The 19,353-nt window shown below is 60.0% G+C and overlaps 7 protein-coding genes across 7 annotated transcripts; 3 read left to right on the top strand and 4 right to left on the bottom strand.

The window, feature by feature from the left end:
- Positions 1 to 202: 202 nt before the first annotated feature.
- On the top strand, positions 203 to 1,231 carry HRG_10704 (RNA recognition motif domain-containing protein; the record flags this gene model as incomplete). The annotated part of the gene is made up of 5 exons (XM_044869174.1): positions 203 to 258; positions 318 to 878; positions 936 to 991; positions 1,052 to 1,135; positions 1,188 to 1,231. 5 exons carry the CDS (start codon positions 203 to 205, stop codon positions 1,229 to 1,231), a joined length of 801 nt encoding a protein of 266 aa, XP_044715916.1.
- Positions 1,232 to 1,339: 108 nt separating this feature from the next.
- Positions 1,340 to 2,650, bottom strand: HRG_10703 (SVP1-like protein 2; the record flags this gene model as incomplete). The annotated part of the gene is made up of 4 exons (XM_044869173.1): positions 1,340 to 2,233; positions 2,287 to 2,384; positions 2,436 to 2,474; positions 2,542 to 2,650. The coding sequence occupies 4 exons, from the start codon at positions 2,648 to 2,650 to the stop codon at positions 1,340 to 1,342; spliced, it is 1,140 nt and encodes a 379-aa protein (XP_044715915.1).
- A 1,909-nt stretch (positions 2,651 to 4,559) lies between these two features.
- On the top strand, positions 4,560 to 6,224 carry HRG_10702 (septin domain-containing protein; the record flags this gene model as incomplete). The annotated part of the gene is made up of 8 exons (XM_044869172.1): positions 4,560 to 4,574; positions 4,733 to 4,808; positions 4,927 to 5,043; positions 5,110 to 5,197; positions 5,255 to 5,392; positions 5,454 to 5,921; positions 5,981 to 6,093; positions 6,154 to 6,224. The coding sequence occupies 8 exons, from the start codon at positions 4,560 to 4,562 to the stop codon at positions 6,222 to 6,224; spliced, it is 1,086 nt and encodes a 361-aa protein (XP_044715914.1).
- Positions 6,225 to 7,201: 977 nt separating this feature from the next.
- On the bottom strand, positions 7,202 to 8,256 carry HRG_10701 (inhibitor of apoptosis-promoting bax1 domain-containing protein; the record flags this gene model as incomplete). The annotated part of the gene is made up of 3 exons (XM_044869171.1): positions 7,202 to 7,693; positions 7,803 to 7,976; positions 8,086 to 8,256. 3 exons carry the CDS (start codon positions 8,254 to 8,256, stop codon positions 7,202 to 7,204), a joined length of 837 nt encoding a protein of 278 aa, XP_044715913.1.
- A 2,616-nt stretch (positions 8,257 to 10,872) lies between these two features.
- On the top strand, positions 10,873 to 12,703 carry HRG_10700 (TLC domain-containing protein; the record flags this gene model as incomplete). Its single annotated transcript, XM_044869170.1, has 5 exons — positions 10,873 to 11,104; positions 11,339 to 11,652; positions 11,715 to 12,002; positions 12,080 to 12,328; positions 12,386 to 12,703. The coding sequence occupies 5 exons, from the start codon at positions 10,873 to 10,875 to the stop codon at positions 12,701 to 12,703; spliced, it is 1,401 nt and encodes a 466-aa protein (XP_044715912.1).
- A 733-nt stretch (positions 12,704 to 13,436) lies between these two features.
- Positions 13,437 to 15,645, bottom strand: HRG_10699 (AMP-binding enzyme domain-containing protein; the record flags this gene model as incomplete). The annotated part of the gene is made up of 2 exons (XM_044869169.1): positions 13,437 to 15,335; positions 15,502 to 15,645. 2 exons carry the CDS (start codon positions 15,643 to 15,645, stop codon positions 13,437 to 13,439), a joined length of 2,043 nt encoding a protein of 680 aa, XP_044715911.1.
- A 1,536-nt stretch (positions 15,646 to 17,181) lies between these two features.
- Positions 17,182 to 18,363, bottom strand: HRG_10698 (glycosyltransferase sugar-binding containing DXD motif domain-containing protein; the record flags this gene model as incomplete). The annotated part of the gene is made up of 2 exons (XM_044869168.1): positions 17,182 to 17,249; positions 17,310 to 18,363. The coding sequence occupies 2 exons, from the start codon at positions 18,361 to 18,363 to the stop codon at positions 17,182 to 17,184; spliced, it is 1,122 nt and encodes a 373-aa protein (XP_044715910.1).
- Between the last annotated feature and the right edge of the window lie 990 nt (positions 18,364 to 19,353).

Here is a 19,353-nt window from a genome sequence, read left to right as displayed (position 1 = left end):
TACGGAAGGAAATTGACCCGCGCGAGCCTCCCTCTGCACTCTCCAGGCACCGGACGCGCCAAAGGGCCACTGCTGCGTCAGCGAGCCGTCAGCGAGACAGGCATGTCAGTTCACCTTCCAGAGCTCAAGCCTCGCAGCACCACACCCAACTTTTCTTCCGGCGCCCTTGTACGCCGGGCGGCCTGCGCACAAACGGGCCACCATGAACAAGATTCGCGCCATTCAAGCGCTCAACAAGAAAGAGATTGAGCAAGGAATGTAAGCTGAACGTCCTTGTCCTGCCGCAGATGCGCCTCATCGCGCTGACCATGACGCAGCTCGACCGGCGCTTCCTGGCACACAGACTATCGCGACACGGCATTTGTCTACTTTGGCGGGCTGCCATATGATCTTTCCGAAGGCGACGTCATCACAATCTTCTCTCAGTTCGGCGAGCCGGTATTCCTCAAGCTCGCGCGCGACAAGGAGACTGGCAAGTCCAAAGGCTTCGGATGGCTCAAGTACGAGGACCAGCGGAGCACCGATCTAGCCGTCGACAACCTGGGCGGCGCCGATATTGGCGGCAGACTCATCAGCGTCGACCATGCGCGCTACAAGGCCCGCGATGACGAGGACCCGGACGAGTTCAAGGTCGCCTGGGAGGACATGAGGCGCAAGGAGGGGCGGCCCGTTTCCGACAATGAGAGCAGCGAGGAGGAGGAGAAGGGGGAGGAGGAGAAGCAGCGCCCTCTGCTGCCAGAGGAACAAGAGCTGGCCAAGCTCATGCGAGACCACGACGATGACGATCCGATGAAGGCATTCTTCATCGAGGAGAAGAAGAAAGAGGTTGATGAGGCGAAACGAAAAGCCGAAAAGAGGGAGAGAAGACTCAAGCACCGGCACCATCGGTCCCACAGGCCAAACCGCGATGAGCGTGACGCGGATCGCCCCAGCAGATCACGCGAGAGCGAGCCTTCTCGGGACCACGAGCGGCGGCACAAGGACAGGGACGGCAAGGAGCACAGACGGCGCGACGATTCCAGGGCCCGAGCCCGGCGACGCTATCACACAGATGATGATGACGACGCAGACGAACAAAGACATAGGACCCGAGACGGGCAAAGGGAGAAGCGGCAGCCCGACCGAGGGTTTCCCAGTGAGCGTCGGCATGCAAGAAAGGACCTTGATGACCACGACAAAAGAGTCAGAAGAAGTAGGAGTCGTTCGCCGAGACGGCGTGACAACTAGTTGAATGCAAGCATAAAGGGAAAGTTGGAACATGACTCCCCACGCCAACTCCTGCATAAACCGCAAACCTGCCTCGTCCGAAATGCCACGTCCACTCCCACAACTTGTCTATTCACGTGTTTCCCAGATATCGTTTCCAGCCTTCCCGCACACAGTGTCGCTTGCCGTCGTCGCCGTCGAGCACCACAAATTTCTCCCACCTGGCGTCTTGGCCAGCTCCGACGACGGCGAGGCTGTCGTCACTGATCCACCCGATGACGCCCTTGGGCGGTCTCGTCGTGCCCAGGACTGTGCCCTCGGAGAAGGGAATTCCGCCGACCATGGCGTCGTCGCCCGCCTCGAAGGGGACCGAGGCGAAGGAGTATACGTCAGAGAAGACGCGCGGCATCAGCGGGATCCTGCCCAGGATGCCCCATTTCCCGACATCGTTGTCGGCTCCCGAAGCGCTCGACTGCTGGCCCCTGCTCGCGGATTGCCAGCGGGCATTGGGAATATCGAATATGTGGAGGGTGGACTTGTCCGACGTGCAGGCAAGCATGGCGCCTGAGGGGGAAAAGGCAAGGGAGAAGATGGTGGCTGGGTCGATGCCACGTCTGAGCTCGGCGATCCGGGCACAGTTGCTGGTGGCGTAGACGCGGATCAGAGTGCCGGTCTCGCTGGCACTCGCCAGAAGCTCTCCGTTGCAGCTCAGCTGAAGGGCCTTGAGGGCAGACGAATGCGCCGGGATGATATTGACGCTGCCCGTGACGAGGTCCACCAGCTGGACATGACCGGGCGTCCGGCCAGGGAAAGCCGCTTTGTTCTCGGACAAGCAACACAAGCCTAGAAAGTTATCGGCGGTCTCGTAAACGTGCAGCAAATCGGGGGGCTTGGCGAAGGAGTAGACCCGTACGCTGGTTTGGAGGACGACGACGATGCGCTCCCGGCCGAGTCGGACGCCTCGGATGGGGCTGAGCGCGGCGATTTCAAGCGCGACCTTGCCCTTCATATCGTCCCATACAATGGCCTGAGCGAAGGTCAGAAGATGACGGGGTGAGTGCGCGGGCTCCTTGTTCTTACCTTGTTCATGGCAAACTTGGGTGACTTGCCGCCGCCAACGAGGGCGAGATAGTTGGTCTTGCCCATCATCTGCACGAGACCAATGCCAGCATTAAAGTCTGGGCATCTGTCAGCATCCGGATGGGCGGCAGCGGCCAAGGGCATCAAACCTCTGGATGCCTTGAGGAGGCAGGACTTGGTGTGAAAGACTAGGCGGCGTGGCGGTCAACGGGGACTGTTTCCACCACAGGCGCGGGTGCCCTGAGCGAGACTCACTGCATATGCCAGACTCCAGGCCGACGGCGAAACAACTGGAATCGCTGTTGAAGGAGACGGATAGCACGGCCGTCGGGCTTGACGACTCTATGGGCGGGCGCACGTTCATGGTTGCGAGCTGGTTTGTTGGGGACGGGCGCGTGGAGGAGACGACAGGACGAGCAAGAAAAGATGTCAAAGGCCCGGCTCAGCGCTATCGCGTCCTGGGGTCGCGCATGATGGAGCTCGTCGCAAGGCAACGATGCGAGGTGTCGATGAGCGCTCGGCTACTGGCTAGGCGGCGGCGGGCAGATGGAGCGATGCGGGCAGCGGACGGCGGCGACGCAGCGGCGAGGTTGGACGTTGGAGGCGACCGGGTTACGGCAGAGGAATGTTTGAAGCGAGACTTTCAGTTGTCCCATGACGAGGCTCATCTTCCGTGCCTGGGCCTAAAATGGAGAGATAAGGTAATCTGGTGATGCGGACTTCGGGCCCGTGAGTCTACCAAGTTAGACTCGACGGGCGTGCAGCCGCGCTCAGCCACTGTGGTGGTGGAACCAGCCACACCCGTCCATTAGCGTGCAGAGAGAGAGTCTAGAGAGTGTCGTCGTCCAACCAAGAAGAGGCCTCTTGTTGCTCGGCGGGGTGGTAGGACTCGAACGGCGGAGAGAGAGAAAGGATAAATCGAGAAAGTTGCAGAGATACTTTCTACTCGATTTAAACGCCGACCCGAGACCGGGACAGAATGCCTCTCAACAAAGAGGTTCGCCTGGCTACCTACCTAGGTACCTACCTACCTACTCCGTACTGTAATAAAGTACTGTACAATTCGAATTCTTCAGGCAACTCGGAAGGAAGATCAGTCCTGCGGGCACGCGACTATGGTTCTTGGCAGAGTCAAGGTGACAAGTGGCTTTCCGAAGAATTGCCGCCTTCCCCAGAAAGTGACCCGAGGTACTTTGTGCTGGGTAATCTGCCGCAGATGGGCACCTTGGATTGTGCCAGTCGGACCTCGACGCTCCTCTGTACTGACTCAGGCTCCTTTTACTGGCTTGGGTAAGATGGTCTTGCACTCTTGTATCGCTCGCTGATGTGTGGTCTTGAGATGGTCTCGAGCCTCTCCTTTGTCTGCTGCTTAAGCTCCATCTACTCCGCGTCTGACCATTATACTGGCCGGCCCAAGAAACAGTGGTCCGGCTCGCCCGTTGACGGACCATCGCGAGCACATGCTGTGAGATGAGTGACGCTTTGATGGCAGGCTGCGGAGCTGCAAGGTACTGACTCTCCACTCGAATCGACGAGCTTCAACTTTCGCTGATGACTTTTGGAGGAGGCTGGTGTTGACAGCCGAGATATTCGTACTGTAATAAAGTATCTCGCCATATGTCTCTGCGTTTTCTACCCGTATACACAGTATAGATACCCTCCGTACAGTTAATTTCCCGATCTGATGCACGGTACCGCAAACGCTGCCCAAGGGACCCGACAAGGTACCTGCAGGGGCAGAAATCAGCCACCCAATCTGCTGGCACGGCGGGGACTCGGGGACTGCAGGCGCCACGGGGGGTTCAGTTGGACAGGCGTAAAATGAGCCCTGCAAAGTCGGCCCAGGGCCACCCACCGCCTGCCGCCTTGGGTGGCCAGCGAGGTACTCCGTACCTACGGGACCCTGCTAGGTACGGTATTCCGGGCACTGACAGCTGGTGCCCTGCCGGCTCGTGGGCGTGCTACGGCCAAGGGTACCTGGCTGCGTGCCCTGGGATGCACGCAACCCCGGGTACAGTACCTCGCCCATTAGGACTCCCCTTTCCCCTTTCTCTCCACCCTTGCCTTGCCTCCGACCATCTCACCGTCTCTCCATCCATCTTCCTGCCCTGCTCAACCCCGAGAGCGCCGCTTCGTGATCGAACGCGCACACGCAGCCTCCGCCTCCTCCCACTCTCCCTTTCCCTCTTTCCACCCAGAGTCGACTCTGCCCGCTGCAGCCGTCCCATCAAAGTCTTCTCCCCAGGCCTCCTCACGAGCCTCTTCTCGTCAAAATGTCGTCCCCCGCCGTACGTATCACTCCCCCCCCGTCTCCCTCTGGCTCGTCGCAGCTCTTGGAAGAGTCCACCGCGCCCGTCGCCTCTCTCGGGTTACTGGGAGAGCCTCAATCGGGCCCTCTGTCCCGTCGCTCATTCGAGCTCGCTGACGCGTTGATGCACGTCCACAGAAGATGATTCGCCGGAAGAAGAACGTCAAGAAGGGCATTCAGTTCTGCCTCATGGTTTGCGGTGCCTCTGGAACTGGTATTTCCCACACCCATTGCGGCTCCCCCCAACCCCTGACCCAGCACTCCTGCGACCATCACGCCACTTGTCCACCGCGCGTATACACTCACAGCTGACTCCTTTCACTTTGCAACAGGCCGCACCACTTTTGTCAACACACTCTGTGGCAAGGACGTCCTCCAGCACAAAGACTCGGACGATGCCACCGATGCTCATGTTGAAGATGGCGTTAAGATCAAGCCCGTCACTGTCGGTGTGTGACGGCTCCTGCCGACCCCCGATGTAAAACCCCCCCTCGGCTAACGTCACCGAATCACAGAGCTCGAGCTCGACGAGGAGGGAACCCGCATCTCCCTAACCATCGTCGACACACCTGGTTTCGGTGATCAGATTGATAACGAAGCTAGGTATGCCTTGATTCAAGCCAACAATTCATCTAGTCTCCCTCTAATCAATCTGTTCAGCTTTGCGGAAATCGTCGGCTACCTCGAAAGGCAATACGATGACATCTTGGCCGAGGAGTCTCGCATCAAGCGTAACCCCCGCTTCAGGGATAACCGAGTTCACGCCATGCTTTACTTCATCACCCCCACCGGCCACGGGTAAGCGCTTTTCTTGCGGCACCTGGTCCCTCGAAGCACTCTGCTCACATATGATGCCCAGCCTGCGAGAGCTCGACATTGAACTGATGAAGCGCCTGGCTCCTCGCGTCAACGTCATCCCCGTCATTGGACGTTCCGATACTCTCACCCCTGCAGAGCTGGCCGAGTCGAAGAAGTTGGTCATGGAGGACATTGAGCACTACAGAATCCCCGTCTACAACTTCCCCTACGATATCGAGGAGGATGACGAGGACACCGTTGAGGAGAACGCTGAGCTACGGGGACTCATGCCTTTTGCTATTGTGGGCTCCGAGGATGTTGTCGAAATCAGCGGCCGCAAGGTTCGCGCTCGCCAATACCCCTGGGGCGTCGTCGAGGTCGACAACCCTCGTCATTCGGACTTTTTGGCCATCCGTTCCGCTCTCCTCCATAGCCACCTCGCGGACCTCAAGGAAATCACGCACGATTTCCTGTACGAGAATTATCGTACCGAGAAGCTGTCCAAGAGTGTCGACGGGGCATCTGGAAAGTATGTCGACTTGATTTGTTCGCGGCGTATTTTGTTCCATGTGCTGACGAATGCCGCAGCGCCGACAGTTCAATGAACCCCGAAGATCTCGCCTCCCAGTCCGTTCGTCTCAAGGAGGAGCAGCTTCGGCGCGAGGAAGAGAAGCTCCGAGAGATCGAACTCAAGGTCCAGCGTGAGATCAACGAGAAGCGACAGGAGCTCCTGGCCCGCGAGTCGCAGCTTCGCGAGATAGAAGCTCGCATGCAGCGGGAAGCGTCCCAGTCTACTCCTGTGCCCGAAGCCAACGGCGAAGCCGCGGAATAGTGCATTTCAGACGACATACGATGGGGACTTTCAGCGGTGTCCCAAAAAAGCGCGACGTTGGTCTATGTATTGCTCTCGGCGTTGGTTCTTGTTCCCTTCCTCATGACTGGAGAGCGGAAAGAGAGTATTCCCCAGGTTGCAGCACACTCGAATCGAATTTTGTTCCCTTGCCTCTCGGCTGCCCTACTTTGCACAGCATTCGAGGGCCGAGATGATGGTACAGTCCAAGGCGGGTGCTCCGGGAATGGAAGCCGATGGAGCAGGTGGGCCTGTTTTCTCGACGCTGCGGGTGGTGTCTCGGTACGGGGGGTACAGGGCTGTGCACGGGAACGGCTCTGGCACGCAACTGTGGGTGGGAAAATGAAGATGAGGTCGCGGAGGACACTCTTCCGGTTGGGCCATCACGCTGACCCCTTGCCGACAGCACGCCTCAGCTCTGATGCCTGGTTTAGCTGTATTGGTACCTCGTTTGTTTGTTGCCTGGCCCTTTACCCTGCGATATGCCGCTTATTTATCTCTGTTCTTGTCTTTTGCCTTTAGCCTTTCAAGGACTTTTAATGCAAATATCGAATACTTGTGACTCCTCTGGCCCTCTGGGCGCCTCCATGCCCCTCGTCGAGTTGGAGAACTCCCGGGAGACTGTCGGGAGAGACTCGCGGCCGCGAGGTTTACGTAGAAGCACAGGCGCTGACGCGCAGTGCGTTGGGTCGTGCGGTCAACGCTATTTCACTTGACGATTCAATCTAGGGACGGAGTAAAGTACAAAATGCAGAGAGAAAAGGTTAAGGGAGAGGGAGATTCGGGGCAGGTGCGTAATCCAGTCTGCGCCTCGCTTCGCGTCGCAAACATACCCCCTCGTGACCGCCGACAGCCCAAACTCTCTTGCGCTCACAGGACACCAGGGAGGGGAAACGAGACCAGGACAGTGCCCTTCTGCATCTCGTCGCCGCCCACCTATGTCCGCACCTCTTTAAGTCTCAGTTATTCGACTGCCCGTTAAGAATGCGCAGAATGGCGAGGAAGAGGTTAATGATGTCGAGGTAGAGGCTGATGGCGGCGGCAATCTCCTCTTCGACGTGGTGCTTGCGCAGGACGAGCTGGGTATCAACGAGGATGTAGGCGCTGAAGATGAGGGCGGCGAGGCCGCCGTAGATGAGCTCGGCCGTGGAATTGTAAGGGAGGAACATGGAGACGAGACCGAAGAGGACGAGACCCCAGAGTGCGCCGAAGAGGTAGGGCATCCACGAGGTGAAGTCGTACTTGGTCTGGCAGGCGAAGGCGGTGAGAAAGATGAAGATGCCGGCCGTGAGAATCACGGCGTTGAGGACAATGGACGTCTTGTAGAAGGAGACAATGACGGATATCGTGTAGGCCTCGGCCACGGTGAAGAGGGAGAGGAAGAGCAGGTTGGTCGGATACGACTTGCGCTTCCAGTAGGTGAGGCCCAGGAAGATGAGCGAGCCGAAGAGCTGCGAGGCATTATAGCACATTAGCAACGCATCTTGAGCGCGTGGACAAGTCCTCTCTTGGCAGCTTCTGGGCATGTCCGGCAAGGCTGGGAGAAGGGGAAGGACGTACGGAACCCCAGACGAGGGCCGGGTGGCTCTGGATCCATATCTTGTAGGAGTGGCTGAAGAAAGTGAGGGCGCTGACGCCGGCGGTGGCGAGCAGCTGGACGGTGAGGATGGTGTAGACCTTTCGGATGAACTGGTTGCGGATATCGACGGTGGCTTCGGCGACGGAGCCACCAAACTGGAGGGTATAGTGTCAGCGGCGTTGAAGTCAAGGCATGGCTGCCCTTGTCATGTCCTCTCGCGGCAGGCCGATCTCCAGTGCTCCCCGTAAATGGAAGGGGGCTCACCTTGAAGTCATCCGGCAGGTTATCCTCGCTGCTGCGCGGGGCGCCAAACAGGCCCTGGGTCTCGTCGCGGGCCGAGGCGGAGGGTTCGGCGTGGGCGTAGGCGGGGGGCGCGTGGGTGTAGCCGTCCGGGTCCTGCTGCGGCGCAGGCTGATACTTGGAGTTGGACGCCATGGCGCGCGTGTGTGCGTGTGCGTGTGCGATGCGTTTGCGCGATGAGGGGGAGGGAGGGGGAGGAGGGGGTTCTGTACGGTATGCGGGAGTGTCGTTGCGTCGTTGATGGGGTGGATGGTGGTGGGTGGAAGTGGGAGAGGGAGGGAGAGGCGATGACGAATAAAAGTTGATGGATGATGATTCGATAAAGGGCAGACAGTCAGGTGAGAGCGAGGTCTGCGGGGCTGGTGCCTGGTGTAGGTACTATGGAGTGTGGCGGTGCTGAACATTGGTTAGTGGCCAATGTGGCGTCAAATTTTCGCCAACTGCCTTGCTCTAGGGTAGCTGGAGCCTGCGGTGGTGATGCGAATTGACGATACTTTGACAATGAATTGAGGGAAAGGTGAGGTCCGTCAATCTACGGCGTAGTCTTGATGCGTTGCATAACAGTCAAAATATCATAGGTAGATACGTAAAGAAGGCTTTGAAGCATGCCGAATGTCTGTTTGCACACAGGTTTTGTGGTTCCGTCGATGGGAGTGCGTGGCGGCGAAGAAGACTTGCTGGGCACAGAATACGTACAGTACAGCACAGTACAGTAGAAAACAGCACGTCCAGATGAATTGGGGAACTCGGCCAGGGGCAAGGCATCACACAAGTTCCTGAAATCACGGCCAGCTAGGGTGGGTGACGTGCAAAGGGGTGACGACGGACTGCAGACAGCAGCACGAATGGACGCATGTCGATTGCTGGGTTGCTTGTCGGCGAGTGATCCGATTGAATAGCCCAGCCCGCCCAGGCCAAATGCCACCAAGTGGGCGCTGCCGTTGTGTTGTACCTGGCAGCGAGCGTGTTGCATCTGGCGGGAAATGAAGGCCCTGAAGCGTTGCTTTGGTGGAACGACGGGACTGGGTCGTAGCTACAGTACACTACAGTATGCACAGTAGAGGTAGGTACTCTTTTCGTTTGCGGAAAGGAAGGGAGGTTGAAATGGTTCCGGATCTGGCAGCCGTTTGGGCAGACAGTTCTATGCTGGTCGGGACGGCTTTGTGGAAGACTGGAGATGGTCCAGAATAGGGGCCTACGAATAGATCCGTACTATTACAACGGCTTCCCGCATGCTGAAGACTGGTTAGCGCGTCACGCAGAGACGACGAGAAATGTCTTGGAAAAAGGGGACCCTTCTCGGGGTTCTCGAAGCTGTCGAAGGCCCTTTTTGACACTTGTCAGAGACGGGCTTAGGCATGGTCGCTTTTCAGTCCCGTGCTGTCTGGTCTTGTCTTTTTTCATCAGCTGCCTTGAGCGGGGCTCACATTCCAAGGCGAGATAGACTTTTTGGTATCTGCAAGGTGGGTATCAAGTACCTTCAGGTCAGCACTGTAATAAATGATGCCGTAGATGGGGTGTGCCGGAGTTTGGGTGCGCTGACTTACAGCAGCTGCTGTGGAGAGCGGCACTCGACAGTGCCGGGCTCGGCCAAGTATACAGTACCTGGATGGATGAATGGGCAGAAAAGCATCCCAAATCACGGCACAGCGAGCGATTGGGGGACTTAAGTTCAAAATACTTGGTTCTGTACATGCGTGTTGACGCCGCCCACGTACATACGGATGCATGGCTGTATCTTTTTCACCGCCGCTCTTTCATTGCCTGATGCACAAAGCAAGGCGACTGTGTGTTTCGTACTGCAGGCTCAGATGCAACTCAACCTCGGTGTTCGCCTCCCCCTTTCTCGGCCAAATCGTCGTTAATGGCCGCGGCGGACCTTGGTTTCTTCCACGCGCGCCTTCTTCTCGTGCAGCTTTGAGTGAGAGGCCGTTGACAGGTTAGTTAAGTTTGCGGCTTCTTTAGCAGTCTTTGTACTCCAGCTAGATAGGTACCCACTACCTACTGTACCTAGTCGGAACCCAACTTGCCAACGTGTCTCTGGTGGTGATCTGTCTCAAATCTTCTCCACCAGCTTAAAGGCACTTGCACAGTTTGCGCACGGTACACCGGCGACAAGCAAAAGTCGCTTTGGGCACTGTATGAGTGCAAAAAGATACTTGCTGCATGTGCAAAGCCACCATCCAAGACACATGCAGACACACAAAACCTCACCATGTACACCGACATCTTCTTCTCGTCCGTCGTCGCCTCTCTGGGGAGAGTCGACTCTTTTTGCTCCGACTCTCGCCCATCGCCGCGGTGCAGCGCCCTTTTCGTCCCCTCCATTCGCAGTTTCACGTTGGCTTCGTCCGTCACCTCCCCCAAGGTACCGACTACGTGTACCCCGTACCTCGTCTCCGGACTCAAACGACACAGGTGGCAGTAGCTGTCACTTTTTTTTTTTTTGGTTTTTTAACCGACCTCCCCGCTCTCCGCCAACCAGAAGGCGCGGACCCCCGCCACAGGCCCCCCCGTCGGCGTCCACCGCCAAAGCCCTATCCGTACCTCCTGGTCTCCCGTACCCTCTCGACGTACTCGGTACAAAGCATTCGCCAACCTCCCGTTTCCTCTATTCCTCCTCCTACGAGAAACCCTCGCCGTGGCGGAACGAGGCAGAAGCAGAGGTTCAACCGCCCAATTCCAGCTCTCCTCTTTCTCTCCTCTTTCTCTCCCCTCTCACTCGCCGCCGCCGCCGAATCCGACCGAACCATGAGCGACTCGGACCACCGCGACTCGTCGCCCCCCATGGACAGGGCCGCTGTCGGCGCCGCCAAGTCTGCTGCGCGATTGCAGCTCAAGACGGGCTCCAGCAACCCAAACATGAACGGCCCCTTGTACATGCAGACTTCCGGCAGCAATGTCGTCCTCGTCCGGAGACTCAAGCGCAAGGACGACGGCACCTGGAGGCACCTGGCGCGCTGGTTTGTGGAGAACCAAATAGGTCCGTCTCTTGTCCCCTCCACCGTCCTCTTCGTCTTCCGAGGCAGCCAAGCCATGGGAACTTCTTGGCCGAGAACATGATGCCATGTTGCTTCGACAATTCGTGTCTCCCGGCCTTGGACGCCCGGGTCGACAAAGGAGAGATCGATGCGCGAGGTGGCCTTATGCTCTCTCTACCCCTTGCTCCTCCAACGCGTCTCCCGCAAACGCTGACCTTGCGCTTCTCGCCCAACAGGCCTCTCCTTTAACCTCCTCGCTCTTCTATTCCTAGCCCACGGCTTCATCCCTAAAGCAAGGACACACACGCGCAAGTTCTTCCACCTCGCCTACTACAACCAAGAAACGGAAAAATATGGCATCGGCTTCGACGACGCCTACTTCCTCACCTTTTGCATCGTTCTCTTCACCGGCCTGCGCGCCGGCACCATGGAATACGTCTTGGCACCCTTCGCCAGACTCCAGGGCGTCGCCAAGCGTAAGATCTTGACTCGCTTCAGCGAGCAGGCCTGGCTGCTGCTTTACTACAGCGTCTTTTGGACCCTCGGCATGGTATGGCGCCTCTGCTTTGTGCTGCGCAGCTTCCGAGGTCGGTGCTGACACGGGCAATCTAGTACATCTATTGCACTTCGCCCTACTTCCTCAACATGAGGGAGTTTTGGACCGACTGGCCCGACAGAGAGATAAACGGCCTGACCAAGGGTTACATCCTGGCGCAGTGGGCCTTTTGGCTGCAACAGATCATCGTCATTAACATCGAGGACCGGCGCAAGGACCACTGGCAAATGTTTAGCCACCACATTATCACCACGGCCCTCATCTCCTCATGCTACTGCTACAGCTTCACCCGCATCGGCAACTATATCCTCGTCATCATGGACGTTGTGGATCTATTCTTCCCCGTAAGCTCGCCCGGTCGAGGCGCCATGGGATTCATGGCGAGCCGGCAATGGCGTGCATGCTGACCGTCAAACCGCAGGTCGCCAAGTGTCTCAAGTACACCGGCTACAACACCCTTTGTGACGTCGCTTTTGGCGTCTTTATGTTGTCGTGGTTCGTGGCCCGCCACGTCTTTTACGTGTTGGTGTGCTGGTCCGTGTACGCACATGCGCCGAACATCATCTCGCTAGGGTGCTACAGTGGTCCGAATTCCAACCTCGTCGGGCCCGAGGACGCTCCACCGGGCCTGTACTACCTCATCGAACCGTTCCTCAGCCCGACCGGCCGCGTCTGCTTCAACCACACCGTGAAGTGGGCTTTTCTCACTCCGCTCCTTTTGCTGCAGCTCATCACCATCATCTGGTTCACCATGATTGTCCGCGTGGCCATCAAGGTCATTCGCGGAGACGGTGCCGAGGACACGCGGAGCGACGACGAGGGCGAGGAGGAGGAGGACGAGGAGGAGGAAGTGGACGACGAGTTTGTCTACGAGGAAGCACAGCCGCTCGAGGAGGAGGTTGGCGTCGAGGCGCTGGACCTCAAGGGCTGGGAGCGCCGGACCGGGGTTAAGCGTCAGGCCAACAGCTCGGGGGTGAGCCTGCCGGGGCACAGCGATCGAAAGGAGTTGCTCGGGCGCATCGGATGCGAGAAGCAAGTCGAGTGAGGGCGAACGGGCAGTTGCGCGAATTGCGTGCTTGGCCCTTGCGCTGCGTTCTCTGGCTCTTCTGTTGCGCCGCCCCCCGTCGAGCGCTGCTTGGGTGTGCTCTTTTTCTGTTTGCTCCCTTTGATTGTCTGGACTCATCCTGGGGTTGTTTGGCCGTGCCTTGAATGGTACCTGAGAACTGGAATTTTCGGGCCTGGCAGCGCGCTCGGGGGCATCGGATAGGCCCTTCTGGGCGGAGGAGGGCTTCTTTCTTGCGCAGGCGATGTCCCCCCTTCTTACTAGACGATCGGACGATTGGCTTGTTGCCTTGGCTGAGAAGCAGCTTACTCATGAAATGATCTGGGGTTCTTGATGTTTCTTCTCCTTTACTACTACTCCGTACTCGGCAGAATATAGCCACGGCCTGGGCGCGAGCCGACACCATGCTTGGACGAGGACTATTGTGCACAGGCTGGAGGAGGCCCGAGTTTGAAATGGCTGAAACAGACGTGCGTTTTTTCACGCAGCGACGGAGGCTGGCTGGCTTGCCGCCCATGCACGTCGGAAACGGGCTTGCCGCGGGTTGTATGCATGACCAGGATATGCGCAGACACGACAGACAGTGTGTGCTGAGAATTATACGAATGCCCGTCCTTTGTACGAATACTCGTGCTTTGTACATACAGTAGCTAGTCAGACAGTATGCATATGCCAATGTTTGTGTCCATGTAGTAGTTCACGTGCGTGGGCCTCGTCAGCCCTCGGCCTTCAACGCCTCGGTGGCCGTGTCGCGCAGTTTAAACTTTTGAATCTTGCCGCTCGCCGTCTTTGGGAACTCGCTTGCCCAGAAGACGTGCTTGGGCACCAGGTGGCTCGACAGGTGGGAGCGCACCCAGTCGCGGACGCGGTCCTTGGTCAGCGTCCCTTGGCTGGGGCTGCCGTCATCCGACGGGCGAGTGTCGGCGTCTTTGCCGATGTCGTGGGCGCCGCCTTGGTCGGACGTCGCCCAGCCGCGGGCAGGGATGATGAAGACGGCGACGGACTCGCCGAGGCGGTCGTCCGGGAGGCCGAGGACGCTGGCTTCCTGGACGCCGGGCAGCTGGAAGAGGCAGTTTTCAATGTCGAGCGGGTGGATGTTCTCGCCGCCGCGGATGATGAGGTCCTTGATGCGGCCGGTGATGGAGACGTAGCCGTCGTCGTCCATGACGGCCTCGTCGCCCGAGTACATCCAGACGGTGGACCCGCCGTCCGGGTCGGGCTCGCGCACGCGGACGGCGGCGGTGCGGGCCGGGTCGCCGTAGTAGCCCTCCATGACGAGGTAGCCGGCGGCGGCGAGCTCGCCGCGGGTGTTGAGGGGCTGGATGACGGAGCGGTCGGTGGGGGAGACGATCTTGACGGCGGTGTGGGGCATGGGGCGGCCGACGGACGAGGTGCGCTTGGCCGGCGGGTCGGAGGGCGTCGTCATGCAGCTGACGGGGCTGGTCTCGGTCATGCCGTAGCAGATGACGGCGTCGGCGAGGCCGAGGCGGCGGTAGATGTCGCGCATGAGCGACTCGGGCACGCTGCTGCCGGCGACGATGCCCTTGCGGAGGTGAGCGGCGAGGGGGGTGCGGCTGCGGCGGCGGTGGTCGAGGACGCCCGGGCGGTCGAGGGCGTCGAGGACGGCGACGAGCATGGTGGTGACGCCGTAGAGGCCCGTGGCGGCGTGGTCGACGCACATGCGCAGCGTGGCGACGGGGTCAAAGGCCGGGCTGGGGAACAGGATGGCGGCGCCGGCCGAGGCCGTGGCCATGTAGCCGAGGACGGAGCCGAAGCAGTGGAAGAGCGGCGGCGGCACGACGATGCGGTCCGCGGCGTCGAGGCCCATGCGCCCGGCGATGAGGGCGCCGTTGTTGAGGATGGACGTGTGCGTCAGCATGGCCGCCTTGGGCGTCGACGTGGTCCCGGACGTGAACTGGATGTTGATGGTGTCCGACGGCGACAGCGGCCGCGAGGGGACCACGGCCCCGGCGGAGCCCTGGCCGAGGAGCGCGTCGTAGGAGACGAGGGCGCCGCGGCTGTCGTGGATGCGCCAGCGGTCGTCGCTGGACGACGCGCCGGGGTCGTGGCCGCGATGAAGGGCACGGTTATCAACGACGACGACATGACGAAGCGACGGGACCGCCTCGCTGCGCACCCTCTCCCCGCCCAACCCCCCCCCATCGCCACCCCCCTCGCCGGCCGCCGTGACAGCAGCGACGAGAGGGCGATTACACCGACCGCGCGCCGGCTTATACGCCAGGTCGGCGACGGCGGCAACGACGAGGACACGGGCGTCGAGGTGGCGCAGGGCGGCGACGACCTGGGCGGGCGACAGGGCCGGGTTGAGGGGCACGAGGACGGCGCCGAGCTTGTAGAGGGCGTAGGTGAGGGTGGCGAACTCGGGCGCGTTGCCGAGGGAGACGGCCACGCGCTCGCCGGCGGCGACGCCGAGCGATGCGAGCGACGCGGCCAGGCGGTTGGAGGCGACGTCGAGCCCGTGGTACGTCAGCGTCGTCTCCGCGTCGCCTTGGTCCTCGCCGCGCGGCGCCCGCGCGATGACGGCGGGGCGGTCGCCGTGCTGCGCGACCGTGGCGGCGAAGTGGTCCGCGATGGTGCCGGTGTAGAGCGGCGGCTGGTGGGGAGGTTTAGTGGTTAGCGGGGTGGGGTGTTTGAGGTGAGGCTATCGTGTAGTTTGTGCACGGTGGGTGAGGGGGGGAGATGGGACGTTGGCTTAGATGTCCTGCACGCCCGGCACCCCGACGCCGCAGACAGGGCCAGCTCAGAGACGCACGACATACCTCACCCGGCCCCCAGCGAATACTCAATCTCTCGGCACCAGCCGCCGCCGACGACACCGCCCGCCGTCGTCCGCACGCCGCGCCGCCGCGCAGCAGCAGCACGCGCCCCGCGCCGCCGCGGGGACATGTTGTCGGGAGCCGCATCCCCCGCCTACCTATCTATCCCGGCCAACCAACCAGCCAGCCCGCGTATCAAAGCCAAGGGCGGAAAATAAACGTCGCTTGGGGGGGGGGGGGGGGGGGGTTGAGTTTCTCTTCACAGGAGACGCGTATCAGCGCGCGGGGGAAGCAAAAAGTGAAGCTATAGCGAACTGTGGGGGAAGAACTGGGGGACGGGGGGTGCGGGGGGAGGAGGATGAGGGGCGCGGCTTAGCTGTACTGTACGTATCGGGCTACCTTTGCGTCACGCTCGAGGTGACGATGGCGTGGTCCCCGTGCCGCAGCACTGCAGAAGTCGTATGTACTGTATGTGCATATCGCCAAGCCCGGAGAGGTCACTGTGTTAAGTTATCATCTACCAGAACGGGGCATGTTCTCCGTGGGCGCTGCCTCGACGGCCCACCAGGGCATTGAGTACCTTGCAGCAAGCCAGATGCAGCCGCCGCACCGCTCCGATTGGAAGGTTGGACAACGGCGCCAGCAAAGGGGCGAATACCGTATGCGACGCTCTGTTTGTTATCTTTCAAAGAATACAGGCGTCTGTCTCCTCAGCCCGTTGCTCCGGGCCAATGCCAGCGCATACGCACATACTGTACACGTAATTACAGTACCTACGAAAGCAACGTCGCACAACACCCCAGACCAAAGCCCGAGGACACGCGTGGGAAAAGAGCTTGGCTCCGCGCTTCCGTGCCCGCCTCCGCTGCTCCTTCAGCCGACTCTCGGTGTGTGATTGCTAGGACCAGGGTGAAAGCACTCCGTAACACCCAGCCGGCCACTGACTCGTCTCCACCGACGAGCATTCGTGAGGACAAATGCGGTGCTTCCATGGCTTGACATTGGCCCCAGGTCGAGAGACCTCCCTTTGATTCTCCACCCGCACCCGCAGCTTGGCAGTTCGCTCCCATCGCTGCAGGCCGAATCAACACGCGCGTGCCTATCAAACATCGTCGATCCTCATACCGAGTACGGATACCACTTTCCCCCCTTTCCCTTCTACTCGTACCGCCCCTGAAAAAAAAAATCACGCGCGCCGGTGCCGCGGACATCTCTATCGAGTCGCTGGCCATGCATATAGTCGTCTTGTGCTTCCATGCCCTAGAACGATGTGGTAAAACAATCATGAGAAACAAAATGGAAAAGAGAAGAAAAAACACCCCCACCACAAATCTAGTCCATAGACACGGCCATCTATCCATCCGTGACCCGGCTGCCTTTGCCAGTGCGACCCCACGGCGCACGTCACTCGGAAAGGTCGAGGAGCATTGCTTCCACGACTGGGGTGAGGTATGCAAGCCATGTAAAATGGCGGAAATAATATCGTGACACGGCAGTCCCAACGACGGCTGCCGACCACCCGTTCGTCCCCAGCGCCTGCGAGGCCGAGAGGAGAGAGACGGCTCGAGTCGGGAGGCGTCCCGAGGTCGTGAGCGGGGCGCTCGACGCCACGGGACGGATCGGCAGCTAGGGTGCCGTGCCTGGGCATAAAGTCATGGTCGTGCCGTTGCGTCGCGCACGGCATCACGGCGATTTGGTTGCCTCGGGTTTTTGCTCGCCAATGTGCCTCTCGCTTTCCGGCTTCCATGTGCCTATACGCCGGGTCAGGACACCTACAAGTACTGGGCAAGGGGGGGAAACACCAAACTCACCCTCGAAGTCGTGCTTGACAAAAGCCATGGGGTCCTCGTAGTCCTTGGCACCCATCTGGTCGACGCCGGGCGAAAAGCTGGTAATGGGCAGGACGACGACGTCGCCGATGCGGGTGCTCGCGTCGATGCCGGTAAAGTTGTGCCAGTCAATGAGGCCCGTGCTGTCCTTCATGTCAAAGTAGCGGTCGTCGTTGAAGTAGGCCATGATGGTGTCTGTCCAGACGGCGGGCCCGGTAAACTCGATGACGTTTTTGCCGACCATGCCGGCCAGTTCGCCGGAGCGCTTCAGGGTCAGGGTGTGGTTGGTGATGCGGCTGACGACGTCGCGCAGGACCGGGTGGCCGGGCTTGCTCTGGATGGTCCACTGGCAAAACTGGATGCGGCGGCTGTACCACTGGGCCCAGTCGGGGCGGTCGGGGTCGGCCTCGATGCCGATGACGAGGCCAATGGTCTCGCGGGGGATCTCGGCGGGGATCCAGTCGATGGCACTCCTGATGGCGTAGGTGTCAATGTCGGAGTAGATGCCGCCGCGGGCAAGGAGGATGAGGTAGCGGAAGAAGTCGGCCTTGAGGACGGGCAGGGGGAGGGCGTGGTAGGCCTCGAGGACCTCGGGGACCGAGGCGTAGAGGAGGCCGAGGAGGCTCTTGGCCACGTCGTCGGAGATGACCTCGTGTATGAAGCCCGGGTGCTGCTCGGTCCACGACGACTCTTGCTCGCGGAACTGGAAGCTCTCGTCGACGGGCGTCGTCTTCCACGTCTGCCAGATGTAGGCGGGGAACTTTGCCTCGACGTCGTAGGGGAAGGCGTAGGCGAGCTTGTTGTACGTCGACAGGCGCGACATGTCCATCATAGGCTTCTGGGGAGCGGCGCGGCCGGCGGACCACGTGTGGACGGCGTGTCCGGCGACAGCGGCGGCGGCGGCGGAGCCGGGCTTTGCGGGCGTGTGGGCGCGCTGAGACGTGAGGATCGAGGGCGTCTCATGGCTTCGGGAGACGAAGAAGAAGAGGGCGAGCAGGGTGGCGGCCGCAGCCAGGGCGCGGCGGGAGTTGAGCATGGCGGCGAACGAGGAGGGCGCTGCGAGGCAGAAGAGGAAAAAAGAAAGGTTGGCGAGACGCGTCGGTCAAGCCAAGCCGTCGTGGAGCCGAGGCTGGCTCGCTTGACGAATGCAGCGGGGGGCTAGAGCGACGTGGGCATCGAGAGTCACCGCCGTCGTCGGTCGCAGGCAGGCGATGTTGGCGATGTTGGCGATGCGATGATGCACGAGACAGTCTTGTCGGGGGTGCGTGCTGGCGGACAACAAGGCAGATGTTTTTTTCTTTTTTTCCCCAATGAAGCTTTTCTTCGGCAGGGATCCGCGGTTTCGAGCACGGAATGAGCCAATGGCGAGGCGGCTGCCGAGGCGCGAGCGAGATTGGAGGAGGGGCGCGGGGTGGATCAAGCGAAGCGAGAGGGAAGCAAGGAAGGAACGAACAGAAGGATAAATACAACGGCTTGCGGCTGTGGATGCTGTAAACTTTTAGGGGCCGGCGCGGGCGGATGCACGGACGGCAGAGGCGGAGCAAAGCCGCTGCTGAAGATGACGACGACGCCGACGACGACCGGGGGCCAGAGTTTGGTGACGAGAGCTAAAAATAAGGGCCAGAGGGTAGTGCCCAGAACAGGCAATGGCGCCCAGGATCGGATGCTTCGTATGGATAAGACGGCAGGAGAGAGAGAAAGAGAGGGTCTTGGCCAGGCTACATATAGCAGAGTCGTGTGATGAAAAGAGGGAGCGCAGTAGGTACGGAGCGGTACAGTACCGTAGGCAGGCGGGCAGACAGGAAGGAGGTCAACAAGAAGGATGCAAAAGAGGGTGGTTGCGTCGGCCAAGGAGAGAGAGAGACAGGACGAGCGAGGAACAGAGTGAGGAATAGAGTGAGGAATAGAGTGAGGAATAGAGTGAGGAATAGAGTGAGGAATAGAGTGAGGAACAGAGCGAGGAATAACTAGAGCGAGGAATGCGAGCAAACTAATACGCAAAAAAACAAGGGGTGGGTCACAGGAA

This window comes from Hirsutella rhossiliensis, assembly GCF_020360975.1.
Source record: "Hirsutella rhossiliensis strain HR02 chromosome Unknown scaffold00016, whole genome shotgun sequence".
Classification (NCBI taxonomy): domain Eukaryota; kingdom Fungi; phylum Ascomycota; class Sordariomycetes; order Hypocreales; family Ophiocordycipitaceae; genus Hirsutella; species Hirsutella rhossiliensis.
This window is presented reverse-complemented; position numbering and strand designations above follow the sequence as displayed.